General features: G+C 46.7%; 2 protein-coding genes, 1 long non-coding RNA gene and 2 other non-coding genes across 6 annotated transcripts in view; 4 read left to right on the top strand and 1 right to left on the bottom strand.

Moving 5' to 3' along the window:
* Window positions 1-311: 311 nt before the first annotated feature.
* SIRT4 (sirtuin 4) lies at window positions 312-6,558 on the bottom strand. Of its 2 annotated transcripts, none has more exons than XM_032128160.1 (5): window positions 6,501-6,558; window positions 3,782-4,287; window positions 2,842-3,136; window positions 1,524-1,727; window positions 312-1,072 (listed from the first exon to the last, which is right to left on the bottom strand). In XM_032128160.1, the coding sequence occupies exons 2-4, from the start codon at window positions 4,279-4,281 to the stop codon at window positions 1,575-1,577; spliced, it is 948 nt and encodes a 315-aa protein (XP_031984051.1). In that variant the 5' UTR covers window positions 4,282-4,287; window positions 6,501-6,558; the 3' UTR covers window positions 312-1,072; window positions 1,524-1,574. The 2 variants fall into 2 exon arrangements, with proteins under 2 accessions (XP_031984051.1, XP_031984050.1); XM_032128159.1 differs by having other exon boundaries at window positions 6,247-6,552.
* A 96-nt stretch (window positions 6,559-6,654) lies between these two features.
* Window positions 6,655-11,862, top strand: LOC116453036. The gene is made up of 4 exons (XR_004243656.1): window positions 6,655-6,735; window positions 7,310-7,471; window positions 9,298-9,414; window positions 10,278-11,862. It is a non-coding gene; the product is annotated as an uncharacterized LOC116453036 (long non-coding RNA).
* On the top strand, window positions 7,919-8,059 carry LOC116453286. The gene has a single exon (XR_004243740.1). It is a non-coding gene; the product is annotated as a U4 spliceosomal RNA (small nuclear RNA).
* LOC116453285 lies at window positions 8,683-8,823 on the top strand. Its single transcript, XR_004243739.1, has one exon. It is a non-coding gene; the product is annotated as a U4 spliceosomal RNA (small nuclear RNA).
* A 1,285-nt stretch (window positions 11,863-13,147) lies between the features above and the next one.
* The window catches only part of PXN (paxillin), a 46,204-nt gene continuing 40,317 nt past the window's right edge, over window positions 13,148-19,034 (top strand). Inside the window, 1 exon segment of the mRNA XM_032127655.1 lies at window positions 13,148-13,232. Coding sequence (XP_031983546.1) covers window positions 13,220-13,232 — 13 coding nt within the window. The 5' untranslated portion in view covers window positions 13,148-13,219.

Genomic DNA, 19,034 nt, shown 5'->3' with positions numbered 1-19,034 from the left:
TTTGTGCCAGGTTCTGTATTTTACTCTGTAAATGGTTTGACATGGCTTACAATACCACCCTAAGAATCAACAAAAGATCACTACCCAGTAGTGATGGATCTCCTGTTAGGAGAGTGGAAATTGCACCTATTAATAGAGATTACCTCCTGAGGGAGACCTATTGTACAGATTTAATTGTATTTCTCTCTTAATTCATCAGCTGCTAGTATTTACATCCTGCATTTTTGCAATGTAAAAATTGAATCTAAACTGGCTACTGAGAATGTACTTAAATAAATTACAGGAGGGAGAGAAAATTACTATGCAAGTAGTCTCAATCTTGTAAACAATTTTAATTGATTCCTTAGCTATTCATTAATTAAATAACATCTTCAAAAAATGGATTCTGGAAAATGTAGCCACCTCACTGAAAGTAGTGCTGGTCAGATTAGCTTAACGTAACTGCTCTGGCACCTCAACAGTATTTAATTTTTAAAGGATTCAGATAGGAAGCAGTTTAGCTCATCAACTGACAGTTGAGAGAAATGCTGACTTCCCCTCCTTGCTGGAAGACATCAACCTTATAGCCTCTGCTTCCAATTAATCTGTTACGAGAGCACTGTTCTTGTCCAGCTTCTATTTTGAACCCTTTTTCTTTTATGTGACAACTGTAGTTCCTCTTGCCTCCTTTTCCTCTTTGCACACTCCACAGTATCCCACCAGTGACATCAGATCCCTCAGCAGTGTTCTGGTTTCCCACATTGCCCTCCTGTGCTATAGCCTCAGAATCCCTGTCCCCACTTCTCCTCTGGGGACAACTATAAGAAAGGTATTTTGTCCTCGGATACGGTAGTCCAGTTATCCTGCCCCAGTGAATGAAAAGGCACTGTTTACAATGGCAAGGTAAGGCAGAAAAGTACTTTTTTTTCCATCATCATTCTGTTTCCGGGTAAGTGGAGATGGTTTCAATGGAGAGAACTGGTGAGGCTGACATGTGCAAGGCTTGCTGCCCTCTCCTGGTGCCCTCAGCGGCCGTGCACTAGATCTCACAGCTGCCTCTTGGATTGGAGTTTTCCCCTTTCTGAGATGAGTCCTGCAAGAGAGGAAGAAAGAAGCTACTTTATCGATTGAACTGGTTACTTTAAACAGCAGTCCTTGATTAGGATTAGCTGGACCAATTCAATCAGGAACAGCTTTTGAATGGTCAGTTGCAAAGACAACGGCTGTGATCAGGTTCTCTGGAACTACAGGTGATCCTGTAGTTTCCTGATAGTAACAAATGGATTCGAATTCTACACTATTGAGTTTTCTGGCTACTCCTACCCAATCCTCTGGGAGTGCTAGCACTTAGTATGTTTTTTGTTTAACATCACGGGAAACAGTATCATGGCCCATCAGAACAGACCAGTTACAGATTAAAATTTACAGCCACCTTTTGGTGCACAGTTTGGGAACATTTTGTCAGTCAGCACATCTCAGCCTCAGCATTTGCCAGGAACCCATATTCTTACCCTGTAAGGTGACTGACCAGGAAAGGTACTCACCTCGTAAAAATAACTTTAATCCTGATAGCTACTGAAGCTCAGCTGACTGGATCATGTGCAAACAATTAAGGGCAGCAGCTCTCCACAGCGGGAATTCAGCTTTAAAGATGCAAAGTGATCTAACCTGGTGGGCCCAATGTTAAGGACTGCAATTGGCAGCTTCTTCTCTCGGGCAGCAAGAGCAAACCTGTAACCAGAGTATACCTGCGGGAGTACCAGAAGACAAAATTACTGGCAGCTTAGGCAAAAGAAGAGTTACAGAAAGGAATGAAATAGTTGCTGTTGGCAATGGGAAAAGGGCTGTATGTACATGCTGTGTTAGGCAGCTGCACTGAGCTCAGGTAGGAAATGTCTTCGTTCAGGAGTGCACAAAAAAGAACAGCTTTTACCCTCTGTCAGTGAAGGATATGCAATTTCATAGAAACTGAAGCTTCACAGCACACTGAAGGAAAATGTCCTTGTCTTTTAGTAAATCTCTGCAGCAGTTTTTGTTAGTTATCACAGGTACTTAAATGCTGCACTTTGATGGTTCTTGCATGGCCCAGCTTAGGTAGTACAAGAACGAACCTAAGGCATTTCAATCATTCCTGTACAGAGGATTATAAGATTAAGAAGTGCAAGCTCAAGGAATTTGTATCCAATATCCTGAAGCCAAGAGAATCACAATCAGGCAGCCTTGGTTTTTTCTCCTTCTGAGAGGTGTTAGAATAAGTTTTTTTTAATGTAATATATTTTTCCAGGAACAAGTTCTATCTTATACAAACACTACTACAAAAGCTTGTATGGGTTTAGAAACCCCTGTTGTTTAGCTACCTTACCTTATAGATAAGAGGCTAGTGGAGAAAACACATCCTGATACAAAGGACAACCCCAAGCAGCAGAGATATTTCAGCTCTCTTATTGAGAATTTAATAAGGAATGAGAGGTCCTAAAATCTGGTACTCTACACAGTGTGCCATGAAGCCTAAAAAACTACCAAAGGCTAAAAATTTCAGGCAAAAAAAAAAGTGAGGAATTAATTTTTCAGGTATCTTGCCTTCATGGACAATTGTGACTTGATGGAGGAGACAGCAGAGAGAGGTCTGAATGGAGTTATTTACAGCAGCATGAAGCAGACTGGCAACAGAATGACAGGGAAGCCCAAACAGGTCACCCATAAAGCCAGATTCCAACCACAGTAAAAATAAAATATAAACAAGCTCTGCAAAGGTTGATCTGATCCACAAACCATTTGTAGTCCTAAATTGTGGGACCAAGGATCATTGCAGGCAGAGTAGCAGAGAAGCAGGAATGCAGTTTGGGAGGCAGACCTACTTACCTGCATAGAGGATCCTGCTACCAGCATGGAGTCTGATTCTGCCAGGCGTCGGTGTACAAAACGGACTTTTTCCTGGCTCACTGTGTCTCCAAAGAAGGTCACATCAGGCTTCAGGATTCCACCACATTTACGGCAGGCTGGGACTTGGAAATTGTGCACCTGCTCATCCGTCAGGAAGACATCCCCATCAGGAGCCACACCGAACGCTTCAGCCTTCCAAGTAGGATTCAGAGTTTCAAAGTGCTCCTGGAGCTCAGAACGCAAGATTCGGTCTCCACAGGCCAAGCAGAAAACCCTGAAATTCAGAGCAAAGTCTTAATGGAGAGTTTCGTGTCAGCTGAGGATCTGGAGACTCTACCTCGTTCCTTAGGAGGCCTGTAATGATTTTCCAAATTTATTTACCAAATAGTACAGGTCAAGGAGATGTCTTTCTGCCTCTGATTGTTGCTTTGTAGGAATGCTCTAGAGGAAGTGCTTTGAGTCCTGCTGTATATCCTCTCTCAGCATGTGCTTTTACATCTGGAAATTTTGGATGATCCCAGCCAGGCTGTAGATGGCCCTTCTCCAGTCCATGCATCCCATGCAATTCTGGCACTATCCACTCTTCTTAAGGTGGATAATCCTTGCATCCTCATGATCCCCTTGTTCTCTTTACTAAGAGGACATTCACTGTACCAAGGAAAGGGGAAATGGATGCAGGCTTCAAGGAAACTGATCCAAATAATGCTTCCCAAAAATGGAGTGGGGGTCATGTTTCTTAAATACCGTGCTCTGAACAGCGCTGGGTTGTGATCTTTTCCTCCACCCCAGCCCAATACCACGTTTGTGCGTGTCATCTCCAGGAACACAGCATGGACATTTTGCCTCCTTTCTCAGCAGCTGACACTGCAGCTGCCTGTCAGTCACCCACTGACCAACCCCCCTGTGCCAGCAGCTGTACCTGTGTGTGCAGCCGTGCAGCTCCGTCATGCGCTGGCTCCCAGCTTTGGTGTGAAGGGCATCCACGTTCTGGGTCACCAGCCAGTGAAGCTTGCCCAGCTTCTCCCAGTCTCTTAGTACCAGGTGTGCCTTGTTTGGCTGGTGTGAGGAGAACTGGGGCCAGCCCACAAAGTTCCTTGCCCAGTAGCGCTGCCGGGCACTGGCACTGCGGATGAACTCGGCGTGCTGGACGGGCCGTCTGTCTGTCCTGGCGTAGAGCCCAACACCCTCAGAGCGGTAATCTGGGATCCCTGACTCAGTCGAGATTCCAGCTCCAGTCATTACAAACAGCCTCTTGGAGTTAGAAACAAAGCGCTGCAGCTCCTCCACTTCCACGGGATCTGGGGGAAGACAGGCTGGCACGAAAGTCAAGTTTGGAAAGGCTCTGGATACAGAATGGGATCTGAAATGATGCAGTGTGATGGCTCTGAAAACTCCAGAACACTTCCTGGCAGAGAACATGTTCAGCTAAAAGGCAAGAACAGAACACATGGCAGGTAAAAGAAAGTAAAAAGCATGTCCTTAATGCCATTTTCTTGGAATTCTCTAGAAAATTATGCTGATAAGTATTCTTTGCTCTCTTTTTGGTAAAAAACCAAATTATTTTGGAAACACTAACTAAAGCCCACCATCCAAGGACAGTATGTTCCTTTGGCAGAGGGGAACACTGAGCATAAAGTTAACAGCCCTGACTTGCAGGGTTCCTGCTGTTCTATCCTGGTGTAAAGGATGGGTGCCTAAGAGGACTTGTAAAGAGCCCAGAAAGACCTGTGCATGCAAAGCCTTTCCCAGGTATATGTAGCGGGCCAGAAAGGAAATGGCAGGAAGGCCAAGCACCTCACCCCAAAGGCACTGGCTGGTTTCTCCTCAGAAGAGAGCCTTGCTCTGTATTTTTAAGATTCTGCCTGCTCCAAATCGGTCTTTTTTATTTACCCCATCCTTTACATATGTTGTAGGAACGGAGAGAAAAACAACCTTGAAATATTATTTTTTCCTGACAAAGGCCTTGACTGGAGTTACTCCTGTGTGGTGTGTTTTGGTTGGGGTTTTTTTTGTTTTTTTTTTTTCTTTACAAAGGCCTGGTGCAGAACAGGCCTTGAAATGGGACTGAAGATGATGAGGGCACTGTCTACACTGTCTCAGTGCCTCTGGCACCTCCTCTTTTGTGGGTGCCACCTCCCCAGAGTCAGTGGGGAGATGGAGAGGTACTGCTTTGCTTCCACAACAGGGGCTTTCTGAGAGAGAACAGATCATTAAAAGTGGTGGGGGGGGGAGGGGTAGAAGGAACTGCCTGGCAGGTAGGAATGGGAGGGATACTCTGCTTTAAGGGAGGAATGACATGCCCTGCTGGGGATGGGCAGGATGGCTTTGCTGATTAAGTAGCCTGGAATTGTGTGCAGGACCTGTTGAGACACAAGTGGATGGGCTTGGACTTTGATTTTGTTTGGGCTTTCTAGCAGTCTGCAGTTCTTTCTCTATTTCACTATTTTAGAACTATTTTTTCTGGGCCTCTCTATGGTTTTGCAAACAATGTACAAAAAGCTTTGAAAGCAATGGTCCTGAGAACTGACTGGTATTTCTGCCTCCTTAAATCTCCCTAAGCAAGGGGGCTTGTACAAGATGTGGAAGATGGAGGAAGAATTTTATTTACTGATAAAAGGGGACGATCTCCTGAACACCTAAACTTCAGATGTATTTAAATATTGCTCCATTTACTGTAAGACCTAGTACTTGGGGGCAACTGGGGGCTTAGATACATCTGAGGTTTAGGTGTTCAGCTTTAAGTATTGTGATTCTAAATTCATGCTAGTGGCAAAGAGTAGATTTGGCTCAGATAGTCTTCAGTTCTCAAGGCTTTTTGTCATCATCAGTTGAAATGCAGGGAAGATTGGACAGACTCCATAGTCTGAATTACTTTTTGTATCTAAGCAGTGATTCTGTTTGCAATGATTTTCGCTTTGTTTTGCTGTTTAGCAGGAGTTGTCTTGGGCGTTCTCTCTGAAGAGGTTTAATTTCCAATATGAATTAATTGGAAGGGACAAAGTCTCCCGATAAACTAATTTGCTTTGAGAGCAACTTGTGTCATGATGGTCCCCACACTCTTAAGCCAGTTTGATGGTAATTAAATTGCTTTCACTGATGAAAACTCTTAATTCCTGCTCCTTATCATCAAAAGATCTCTCAGAAGGAAATGTTCAGAGGGGAAATGTAATGGAAATGTAATAGGGCTTGGCCCACAGGAGAGAAAAATCAAAAATTACAGATACATTTGAAAGCTGCTGTGAACCAGGTAAGGACTATGAAAGAGAGAAAATTAAAGGACAGAATATTACCCGTCAAATACAAAGCTGCTTTTAAAATGAAAGTGCTCAGATTTAAAAAAAAAAAAAATTACTGTACATAATAAGTGAAACTCTTTAAACGTACCTACGGAGATCTGAGGCTAGAGTTTGTTTTTAGCACACACCCAAGATGCTCCACAGAAAAAGATCAGGCAAGATTAAGGTAGAAGATAAACAGGATCCTACAAACGGCTACAGGCCACAAATCCAAACGGACTCCCACGTCATCTTCCCACGTGTCTCTTGTGCTGTGATAATGGCGGAGCATTATCGGTGACAGCCGAACCGAACCCGTCTAATGAAACAAGAGAGATACGGTGAATAACGCTGAAAACTCACCTTTCATGGTGCTGCCGTGCCTGGCCGCGGAAGGATAAGGCTGGCCTGCCGGAAGGGGAGCCCTCTGGGAAATGTAGTTCACGGGGGAAGAACAAGCCCTAAGCACAAAGACTACAATTCCCATGCGTCAAGGCGCGGGTTTAGAGGGGAGAGTGGGAGCGAAAGTGTTCCCAACATCCTAACAGCTGAGTCAACTTGAAAACGCTGAGAACTTCATAACAGCCCTCACGGAAACGTATAAGATTAAAATCCGATTTAATTTGATACAAATGCATGTGATAGCATTGATAAAATGCATTGTAGGTGTTTGTCCGTATAAAAGATGCATTTTCTTTTAACTGATACTAACAGGTTTTAGGCTTAAAATGTGACTAAAATAATGGAAGAAAAATCCACTGAGGGGTGCTAAAGGCATCTCTTCTAGCTGGGAAATTGGGGCAGTGCCAACCTGTCTGCTGCCGACTCTGCACTCTGGCTGGAACTGATCATGCCTCTCTGATTTGTGCGGGTTTGTCTCAATAATCACCTGGTAATTTGTACAGTTTGCCTGGCAATAAGGAGTTTGCATTTGGGTTTGGGTTTTGTTTGTTTTTATTCAAATGAGACTTATTTTTCTGAGGAACAAATAAATTGAGAAAGGCCAGACTGCTCCAAGGTAGCAGCCTGGTGCACTGGATGCTCAGCTGTCTTACAGACAATGGGCTCTTTTAAACATTTGGACTGCTTTTTAAATGCATTCACCAAAGAACTCTTGCTAAACCGTTCAAAACATTGCAAAAGTTTTAATCCATTTTTCTTGTCTCTTACAGTTATTTCAAAGCCCAGGTGAGCCCGAGCCTCTGTGTAGCAGTGCGTAATTTTGTGATCACAAGGAAGAAGCGTATCCTGCTCGCTCGGTGTGCAGTGCCACCCTGCCTGTCCTTCTGCCCCTGGGCAGAGGTGTGGAATGCAACCCTCTTTTTGGCAGCTTCGTGAGTCTAAATTACTTTCAGTGATTTATACTTTAGGAGTTTAAACGTGTTTTAAACTGTTGGGTGATGACTTTGCTTTGCACCAGGGTGGTGAGGGCAGGTGGCACCCCCAGACCCCGTTTCTCCCTGGTACTCCCCGAGAGTGCCCCTCCACCCCCCCGTTCCGTGCGCTCCCTTCCGGGATTTTGGGCCAATGTCCCCGGCTGGAGCAGCGCCTTCCCTGACGCTCATTACCATAGTGCCCTCCCGGCAACCTCCGCGGGTCCCGGTGGTGCCACCGTCTCCCGGTCCATTCCTCCGTTGCCTCCCGGTCCATTCCTGGCCGCCCCAGCGTTGCGCAGGCTGTGGGGAGGGGGCTCGGACGGGCGCCAGCGGCATCGTGCCCACACGCTCTAACAGTTGCGGGGGCGCGGCGGCCGTGGGCCCGGGAGGGGGCAGGTTGTTAGTAGCTTTGCGCAGCGGCAGTATCGTAGCCAGTGAGGTTAATCCGAGGCGCGGTTATTGCTGGTTGAAAACTTTTCCCAATATTCCGCCATGACGACTTGAAATACAGTCGACATTGGCAATTTTTGAGAGCCTTTTTACGGGCGGGTTTTGTTGTGGTTGAAAGACAGATACGCATAAGAACAATGAGAGGTGCTCTTTTTTTGGAGGTTGTGTTCTCAGGTGGGGGGGCTCTCTAGTACCTAGATTCCTCCGCTTCTAATTGCACTGATCCATTCCTCCATCAGCACCTCTGAAAGAAAAAGACAGGAACTAAACTCATTATCTAAAAGCGCGCTCAATTTATTAAGCCGTCTTTCGCTGGAGCAGGTAGTGGAGATGCTGGGGAAAGACTCGTACTGAGATGGGGCACACCGATGGCGGTGGCCGCTCCGGGCTGGCTGGAGCTCACGGCCTGGGGGTGCGCGGGCGGGGATGCCCTGAGGGTGCGCGGGGGCGGAGGGCCCCCCCTCGTTCCGCGCGGGGCTGGCCTCAGTGACGTCGCGCTTACTTTGCATATTCCCTCCCAGCAGCCTTCGCGGGTCTAACGGGGGCCCAGAACGGAGGCAGAACGGAGCGCCCTGGTCCCGGTGGGGCATGGGCAGCGCGGGGCGGGCAAGGGGCACTGCTGGGGGAGCACAGGGAGGAGCCGACTGAACGCGAGAACTCACCCCGAGCTAGGCGGCAGCCCCGGGGCGAGTGGCGGCGGCGACGGAAAGTTGGCCGTCAGCTTTGCGCAGTGGCAGTATCGTAGCCAATGAGGTTAATCCGAGGCGCGATTATTGCTAATTGAAAACTTTTCCCAATACCCCGCCATGACGACTTGAAATATAGTCGGCATTGGCAATTTTTGACAGTCTCTACGGAGACTGAATATTTTGGTAAAAGAATAGATTCCTTGCAGGAATATCGATAGCATTCGCAGTTTAGTTTTGTTACGAACCTCTGCGCGACGCCTGCAGAGGTTCATTACAAAGCGTTAGACGGCTTTTGACTATTTAGCGCTGCCAGCGTCTGCTGCCGCCGAAAACGCGGTTTAATAAAATGTGGGAGCTTTTGCATAAAAATCTCCTTCTTTTTCTCTCAAAGCTGCTGAAAAAGGAGTCGGTCAGTGAAAATGCAAGTGGTGGGGCTTAGGTGCTGGAGAAAGGTTTCTCGAGTAGCTCTTTTTGAGCAGGATCCTTAGAAGAGCTCAGCCTCTCAACAGGCAGTGAGGAGGTTGGGGGGGGGGGGTGAAAGTCTGAATCGTGCTTCCCTAGCTACAGAAGTCCTCGAAAACCTATTAGGGAACACTTAGTGTAAATACTGTAAACTCCATTTTGTGTTCATTTCTTTATGTATAGCCATTGGCACCACTTGAAGAAAAAAACCCCAAAACAATAGAAAAAGGCTCCTTATTGTCAAAGAAATCACAAAACTTTACTCCGGAAAAAGCAGCTGCTGGTGTCAAATCCTATTATGTAAGTAAACCCCATCCCTTCCTAATTTGCAGCAGTTGTCTTATTTAATAGCTAAGCAGACCCTATGGAGGGAGACTAATGACCAGTGCACACCAGCTCCGCTGAGGCTCTACTGCAACTGCAAGCTGTATGAATGAGATGTACCTTATGCTGCTGACAGGTTGCCTCTGACTTTCTCCATGTGGGCAGAGAATCAGATCCACGTGTGCCATCCGGATGCTCCTGCCCTGCCAGTAAAACCCTGATCTGGGCAGCTGGTTTAAACTTCTGGTTTAAACTTCCGTAGAGTAAAAAACTTTGTAGTGAACATTAGTGTTTCCTCTTAATGATTTCTTTTTTTTTTTTTTTTTTTTTGTAACATTCAGCCATGCTGGAGTATTATATATAACAGTGACCAAGAGTGACAGTGAAACCTCATAGATTGCCTTCGTCCCCCCATTTGTTCCTACTGCCAGCAATATCAATTGAAATCAAAACCTGAAGCATAGGGATGCCATTACCCTTTGGCAGAACAAGCCACACGGGTAAATAGCAAAGTCATATGCAGTTTGCAGTGAGTCATACACTTCAGGTAATTTATTGTTTCTGTGTTGATAAATATTGGGTTTATTCATTTGATTGTTTCTCATCTTTGCTGGCAGAATTGTCTGTGATAATGCCCTGGTGTGGTGCTTTCAATCTGCATTGCAAAGTCATGTCCTACATCTTATGTCAGAAACCAAGTTTGTTTGTTTTGCTGTAATAGATCCTTTAAACAGGTGTGAAGGTGGACCTCAAACGGGGAAGTTGCATGTTGTGATTTACTGCTATTTCCTGAACCCTAAAGCTCTGATAGAATTTTTTTTTCTTGCATTCACCTGAAGAAAGAGCTAAATCTCCTTGCATGATGTTCATGTGGCACAGCACAGAGGGCACACACTGCAGTGAAGGCATTGTCCTTGTTCTGCAGTTTCAAGTCACTCTCTGGAAAGTGCGCAGGTAAGTTCTAAACATGCCTTATGAGCCAGTGTAGCTTTATATCTCTTCTCTGACATAGATTGCAAATAATGATGCTTTTCTTTGGTGGTACTATGAAATGAGCTTGGATCACTGCTCTGTTTGGCAGCCAGTCTGAAATTACAGGAGCAGGTGGACAGTTAATCCACCTACTCTGAGGCTCCCATGTGTGGTCACTGGGTTAAGCTGCCCTTTGAGGGAGCCGGTCTGTTACTGGTAAACGATGCTTCGACAAGAGGGAAAGATGTCTTGAGCAAGTACTCTGGACACAGGTTGTGTGGAGTCAAAAATACTCTGAACACGGGTTGTGTGGAGACAGGAAGCCCTAAAGTCCAAGATTTTGTGGATGTTGACTCACTGTCTGACTTCATTTCCAGTTCCCAGCCCTGTTTCCCATCTGCAAATGGGGGTGGTAACTTCTTGTTAACACCTTCTGTGAAAGACAAGGGTAAACCGTAATGTATCTCAGTCACAGGGCACAGTGTAAGAGGAAGGCCTGTGTTTCTATCAGCAAGGAGATGTTCATGAGTCAGTGAGAGTCTGAGGCAGAGAGCAGGTAGATGATGAGGAAACAGGAGTTCAAGGCATTGGGAAGGACAGGGTGAGCATTGCTTGGGTGAGTTTAGCTTGAGCCCTCACCACTGAGTAGTTGTCTTGGCAGTTGGGGTTTAAACCTGCCCCTACTCCTTCAGCTCTCATGGGAGGGTTAGGGACTGGCAATTTTAAGTAAAAAATGTCGGTGTGTGAAGAATTCAGTTATGATCAGCACCTGGCTATGAGCAGGTTGATTTTAAAAGCAGTATGACTAGAGGATAGTATCATTCATGGGACAGCCCTGCCTACCCACCTCACCAACCCTTTCAAAGCAGTGCTGAAGCCACAGGCAAAGCTTTAGAAGCAATGACTTTATTTTTGTTTTTAACACTGAGCAGCTTGGACACAACCCATTTCTTGTGGGTGCAACCCTAACTGGTACTATGACAGCTTAATTTCAGCCCTGAGACACAATAGAAACTGCTTTCTTGATTGGCACTCACTTCCAGACTCCCAAAGAACACTGTAGGAAGCTGAAAAAAACCCCCTGCATACCAGGCTATAATATGAACAGAGCACACTAGGCACTTTATTTATGCAGAGGTAAAAATACAACCCAAGCTGAGGCACATGCCTGTCACATGTTGCTGGAGGAAACATACTGACCCCAGGAAAGGACATGCTTCTGATGACCTTAGGTCTGCTCTGTGACCAGTCAGTGCTAGTGGTTTATGTTGCTCCACCTGGGGACACACATCCTGAAGCTGTCACTGTACAGCCAGTGATGGATTTTGAGAAAATTTAACAATCCCTCCAAATAATGTTTTACATTTTGCTGAGGGAGACCAGCAAGGGGGATGTCAGGTGAGATCTTTGGCATGGATGGTGAAGCATGCAATGAAAGTCTTTGCTTATATTTGTGTTATACTTAGATCTTGGTAAGGATGTTATTTTCTGACAAGTCCTGTATTTGGAGTAAAAGCTGTAATGAATTTCTTGGAGGTTGTTGACTATTTGTAAGCACTGGCTGGGATGAGGGAGGAGGTATTTCCCTGACCCCCTAGCGATAATTCCCATTAAAGCATGACTTAACACAGGAAATAATGATGACTGACTTGTGCTAGCAGGGGAAACTGGGCATGTTTGTGCCCAGAGAGTGAAAAATACAGCATTGGAGATTGCTCACAGCTGACCTCATGGCCTCTGTTTTATGAAAATACAATCCTGTAATCTCAGCTCAACAGCAGGACGTGTGCTGTTCAGCTCTGGGAACATTCTCTGACTTGGTAGTAATTTTGTAAGGAGAAGAGCTACAAGAGTCATGTTTCCTGGATCCTCAGCAGTTTCCACACTGATATTTTTTGGTACATCTCTCATTAGATTAGGAGATGAACATTTGGGCTAAACTACTGCATTTACTGCCATGTCAACTTGGCTGAAGTGCCATGGGAAACAGTATCTCTGATGAGGGTGGAGCTGTGCTGTGGCTCGGACAAAGCAAGGACCTTGCTGCCTTGGGGTGTTGTTTGATGGAGGTTTCAAAGGAAAAGCCAGTGGGAAATGATGGTTCAAGATCATCATATGAGAAATCCAGGTGGGCTGTTACGGTCTTTGAACACAGCAAAGGAGAAGTGGCTGATGACTTTCCTTTATGGTGGCCACAGCTTGTGGAAAATTGTTCAGGAAAGGTTTCCGCCGCCCAGCTTCCCTGGGATGGGGTAAATTAGCTGGGGCTCAAATGTTTGTTTGAAGGTTTTGGGGCACAACCCTACCGCAGCACCCACCAAGCCCGGCGCGGCTGCATCACTGCCCCCGGAGGACGTTCCTCTGGGAAAGGGTCCTGCTCCTCCAGTGAACAGTGCAAGGGTTCGTGTCGTGTTCCTGCTCAGTCTCTGATGCGCGTGGGGCCGCAGGAGAGCGGGACGGCTCCTCTGCGGCAGGACAGGCTTCGCCCCGGGGTCAGAGCCCCGCGGGCGGGCGGACAGGTGGGGGCTCTGGGAGCTGCTGCCTCGCCCGACCTTTCTCTGGGGGTTTTCCCACCCCGGGGCTGCGCCCCGGAACCGGGAACGGGACCGGGCAGGCGATCCCCCGCTGCCCTCCCCGCGGCCGGGCTGGCGGCTCCCGCGGCGGCCGGCAGGGGGCGGCGCGGGGCGCACGGCGGGGGCGGGTGGGCGGGCGCGCGCGCGGGGAGGCGGGCCGGGAAAGTTGCGGGCGGCGGCGGCGGCACCGGCGGGGCGGGAGCGGTTCCGGGCGCGGCACCGGGCACGGTGGCACCATGGACGACTTGGGTGAGTTCCGAGCTACGCGGGCTCCCCGCGACGGGGGCCGCCGCCCCTCCGCGCCCCGGGCGGTGGCGGCCGCGGCCCGCCCAGCCACCCTGCGCCCCTTTGCGCCGTGGGGCTCGGGCCGCGCCTGCCGGCGTCCGGGGACGTGTCGCTCCCCGCGCACTACGCCGGCTATCCCGGCTCTCCACGCCGCCGCCTGCGCCCGGGCCCCCTCGGATGGGCTGTCCCGGCGCCGCCCGCTCGCGGCCAGGGCAGGCGGTGGCTATCCTGGCCGGGAAGGGCGCCGTGCGCTCCTGTGCCCGGAGCAGCGTGGAGCGTGCTCGGGTTTCAGCAAGCACCTCCTCTCCTGCCCCGCCGCAGCCTCTCTAGCCCGTTCTTGGGCGAGATCTGAACTTTGCGCGGGTATGGAGTGGGGAGCCTTCGGGGGTAAGCGGAGCCCAGCCGGGCTCGGAGCTCATCGTCGTCCTCCCTCTGCTTCTCCCCGGTGTGCTGCATTATACGGTTGCCTGAAATCGTGTAATGGAGACATGTCAGGCAACTGGTCTCAAGGGAAAGATCTAGAGAATTTGAGTTCCTTTGGTACCAAGCCGGAAAGGGTGTGGATATGCCAAAATCCCTTGTGCTCTGGGAGGCATTAGGACGACTGAGTTCCGCTTATGAAACTGATTAAATCAGACACTGGGGAGGGGCTGTGATCCGTTACTTCCATCCTACCTTTAATAGAAATCAGATGTTCTCTTAACATATAGTCCAAGAAAATTGCAGGTTTATTCCTGGACCTGGAAGCTCACATTACGGTGCTGGCATAAAGCTGGTGGTCACACCTTCAGAAAACAGACTTTGAATTGGGCTAGTGATAAAACTTATGGGGCAGGGAGTCCATCTGCTGCATGGCTTCCTGGTGAAAGGTGTGCCCACGAAGGATTGATCCTTGGGAATTGAAACCGTACCCTCTGCTTGGGTGAAGTAGCTGTTGGTGGAAACAGAATTAATTTCTACTGCAGCTTCTTCTCATGGTTATTGCTCCTTTAAGTGGAGACAGCTTTGTTTACCTTTTCTCATATCCCTCGTTCTGGTTATCTGTTGGAGATTTGGTGCAAGATCCAAGCATGTTCAGGAATGCATTGCTAGTCAGACCAGGATTCACCCAGTCACCCAGTATTGACTTGCTGAGTGGCCCTTCAGAGTGAGCATACGGGTCTGTGTAGGCCAGTTTAGTGTCTCACCAACATGCTCTTGAGTAAACCATGGGAGCTGTACTGTGCCCACTGCAACAGTTGCATTCCTGAACAGCAGTAGTGTGACTTCCCGCTTGTTGGAATAGGCTGCTGCAGTTTCTTAATATTTTTTCTTTCCTCTGTAGGAAAATTAGAGGTGAACTGCAAAGAAATTGTGAAAAGGATCTGAATTTATGCCTGGTTTGTTCTTCTGAGCTCCAAAGTGTATTGAGACAACCAAAAGTTAAAGTTGTGATCTGACTTTGAAAATAGAACTTTTAGTCTCAGCAACTTGATTTCATGAAGTCTTAATTACACTGCATCTGTCTCAATTTTCATGCAGCCTTTCAGACTGGACAAGATCTAATTAACAGTAAGCAGCTGAACAAAAAAGTGTGACCCTTTCTCTCTCTAAGCTTTTCTGTGGTGTACAGAATTCACCATGGTAAAGCACACCAGCTGTTTTCCCTCTGCGAATCATTGTTAGCTCCAAAATGTCTCACTTCTCTAAAGCCATTCACCTTGGGATGCACACATAATGGAACAGTGCTGTGCTCGTACAACTCCCCTGAAATAAGTCAGACTTTTGAACTCAAGTGAGAGTTGTTTGTTTTTCTTTCCTCATTATCTACAGGTGGATTATCTGAGTTGTGGATTAACTGTGCCATGGATACAGATGTCTGCACTGGCTCTGTCCAGAGTCAAGCTGGTTAGGCAGGACTTGTTGGTTCAGGCACGGTGCCATGTGGACAAAGCTGCTCTGCTTCCAGGGACAGTTTTGGCCCAAAAGGAGTTTGGTATTGAGCCGGTACTTGCAGGTTCAGAGTTGATGTCGAGTAAAGTCAGCTTGGATACTTCCACACCTCACTTTGGAATCTGTGTGGTGCAGAAAATGAGCAGTGAGTAAAGGGCCTTGCTGGGCATGAGGGAACCCCTCACAGAGACCACTGGTGTGTCTGTTCTTAACTCCCTGCTTTTATCAAAAATCTCTTCCCTCTTCCTAGAGCTGGAGGATTTGATCAGTGTGTACTTGTGCACTGTAAAATGGAGGTCCAGAAGTATCTCAGTTTCGTGCTTGGACTGGAGAGGTTATGAAACATATGAGAGTGGATTTGTCTCTTTTTAGGGATTCATTTGGAATTGAAAAAAGTCTTTGTTTCCTTTTTTCCCCCTCTTCCAGTGTTGAAGAAGCTCACACAGGAAACTTTCTGCGGGCTGGAGCTGCACCCTGTTGTTCTGGGGGAGCCTCTGTGGCACAGGACACACAGTGCTGGGGCTGGATGTAAACTAGAACAGCCCATGGTAGGAAGGGGGAGGAGAGCAGCTGGCCAGGCTTGTCCAGATTGTCTCCCTCCAATCTCTCTAAGGAAGCGCATTTTGCGGATATGCTTGGAGTTTGACAGGAAGTTTGCTGAATGAGTTTTCTGCAGTGCTGTAAATTGGCACAGAGAGTACAGCTTTGTCCTAAAGAGTGAGAATCCTGACTTGGGGCTCTTGCTGCTTTCACGGGATTGCCAAAGCACACCTTCCAGCACATAAGTGACCATCCACACATACTTGCTTCAGACAACCTGAGCCACTGAGTGAGATGTTGAGTTACTGGTTCTGTGGTGCTACCTTGTCTAAGTAGTATGAGGGAACAGATCCATTAGGATCTGCTTGTTGCAGAGGAAGAAACCTAATTTGTGTCATGTGTCGTGTATTTGTGGTGAGAGGAGAAGAGAAACTTTACATTTGCTTTAGTCAGATACTGTTCGATTTTTGACTCCAAAAGTTTTTTACAGCCTTTTTCTGAAAGGGGTTGTTTGCAAATCCTACTGGGAAACCTTCTGGTGACTCCAAACAGAAATGCTGTGGCTTTTAGAAGCTTTCATTTGATGTCTTTGAAATTCTCACTTCTCTACTCCTATTTTCTTAAAAAATTTTGTTTTCAAAGGCTTCAGATATTTTTAAATTGGATTTTGCAATCAAAACCAAAACAGCATTCACTGGAGCTTTTAAAAGGTGTTTTACAAAGAAGTTATACCTGTTTAATGGGGACATATTTATGGCAGTATTTTAGCTGTGCATGTAAACTAGACTGTGAGCTGCTTTTTTTAGGTGTGCTTGCTCACTTCTAGAAGGATTTTTCTTTTGCATAAGGTTTGTCTAGCAATTTGGCTTCAAAATTCTGGGTGCAAAGGTTCAGTGGCACAAGAGATTTTGCTTTAAAAGTTGTTTCCCTCTGTTTTAGGAACTCTAATCCACCCTCTCTTCAGTGTTTAATCCCCTCAAGATTGACTTTAAAGGGAGCAATCTTGCCATTGATTTTTTAAGGGAGTGTGGAGGGAGGTGCATGTGTTTCCATCTGTCATCTGTCCTTACATTTGGAAGATTGCTGTGCTCTGCAGGGCGGTGCTGTCTGTCCCTCTCCAGAGGGGGATGCTTGCCTGTTTCTGACTCAGTTCCTGTAGTTGGGGGGTCATATGCTGTGGGTTTTGGGCCCACTTAACTAAAAGTTTACTGTGAAATTGCTCATGGTCAGCTACGCCCAGGAAATGGTATTGGGGGGAAGTACTGGTAAAGTAATTTGGTGTCTTGGCTTTCTACTGGCTCAGATTTCTGACTCCTTCCTGCTGCTGGGTGAGAAGGCTGTAAACAGAACTAATGCTCTGCACAATAGGGTTCTGACTTGTTTCAGCTCCTTAGCTGTTGTGACCCCTTGTAAAACAGGGACTTCATTGTCCTGAGGAACTCAGACAGGGAGTCCTCTGCTTCAAGCAGTGTGCGATGCAGAAAGAGGCTTCTTTTCTTGTTGCTCTATTTCCACAGAAAGGCTGGACTCTGTGATGTCTTTAGCTCCTTTGTCCCTCATGGGAGAGGTCAACTTATCACAAGTGTTCAGCTGCCCTTCTGGTTAGAACTGATCCTCTGACACCATCTCTGCCACTAGAGAAGCAAATGGGAAACTTCTCATACATCTTCAACTCTCTCTCTCTCTCTCCTTTTTCTTTCTTTCCTAGAGAATCGTGATACTTCAGTTTCTCTGGACCCCTTTTTCCTTACCTCTTGCCCTTTGGAGTGTATTTATTATATGAAACAAGTTGTGAAATGGTAGAAATGACAGCTAAAATTCTAAAGTCTGGCAACAGAACAAGGACTTGTATTTATTGTATTTATGCACTTGTATTTAGATCAGAGTTGGTTTTCTGATCTGCTGCTAAGAGACAGATAAATCCTTTAAATTAAAACTCTCTAACTAGAGGGTGGAAAAAGCCTGTCCGTGGCCACTAAACAAATCTGTTGGAATCGAACTAGTGTGTTAGTTGTGATATCCAGAATCTGCTGCAGCTTTGGAGACAGACAGAGCAGATTCCAAATGCAGTTGTGTGCGCTAGTGGAAAATCAGTGCAAATGAATAGGATCTCTGGTCCCAGTTTCCTGCTCTGGTCTCAGCCTACGCTTCCCTCTTTGTGTACTGATCCTGTGTCTCCCTTTTTGTCTAATGCGGAAGCTGTTAATGAAGATGCTCTTCTATTCCAGCTGCCTGAAAGTGAGACATTGTCTGTGGGAAGCTTTCTCATGCTGTGATAAGATGATGGGGTTTAGGGAATGAGTTTCTTGCTCACTTTAGACCTGTCCTAACTAACTGAGGTTTAGTAACAAGCCCTGGAAGTACAGGTTATCATGACCGTTAGGATATTGCATTTTAAAATGATAAGTAGGGAACTGTCTCATCTGTGGTAAGATTACTACATCCAGTAGTGCAGAGTAGAAGCAAGAAGTGGCACCATTACTTTCCATTTTGGTTGAAGTTGAATGGGTTAGGGAATAAGCTGTGAAGTTGTGATCTCAAATTAGTTTCACCTGATTTAACTGCTGGCTGCTGAGATGTTGTTCCCTGTGGCCATCTCCCTTCCTTGTGTCCACAATAACTGTTAACTGGGTCAGTGAGCTGATTCTCCTCAAAGTCATTTTTTACATAAACAGTGGACTGGGAAGTGAGGCCACCTCTTTCAGCTGTGGGTTATATTTAATATAGCATAAGGTAACCATTTATCCGCAGCCTCAAAAATGTACTCTAACTTAAGGCTTGTTGTTTCTCTGTCTGTGAAACAGCAGTAATTACTCCTTACCTGCAAAGCGTGATTAATGTTGGTTGAGATCTTTGTGTTTCTGAAATAGCTTTCAGCTGAAAAGCTTCTTTCAAGCTTTTCTGGTCACCATTGCTGGAAAAGCTTACAGTGGCACGTTTGAATTTCTCAGCCCTGTTGAATGTTCCCTCTCTACTTTCTGATTGCTCATCCTTTCTTCATCGCCTGTTACGACAGGCTGTGAGTAGGGAGAAAAGATTTCCTTTCCGTTCCAAGTTCCCCTCAGTAGTTCTACCCTGGTCTTTCCCTTTACCACAGAGTGTCGTGAAGTCATTCGAAGAATGTTGTGTGCTAAAGATATACCATAAAAATAGGAGGTGGGTGATGACTTTCTCATATCAGTTTTAGCTGTTTTTCCCATTCATGCTCAAGTCTCTTTGCAAATGGTCCCAGAGCAGCAGCTACCAGCTGGCTGGGGGCGGTCTCCCTTGGCTGATGGGTGTTAAAACCCATGC

The sequence above is a fragment of the Corvus moneduloides genome, chromosome 18, assembly GCF_009650955.1.
Source record: "Corvus moneduloides isolate bCorMon1 chromosome 18, bCorMon1.pri, whole genome shotgun sequence".
NCBI lineage: Eukaryota > Metazoa > Chordata > Aves > Passeriformes > Corvidae > Corvus > Corvus moneduloides.
This window is presented reverse-complemented; position numbering and strand designations above follow the sequence as displayed.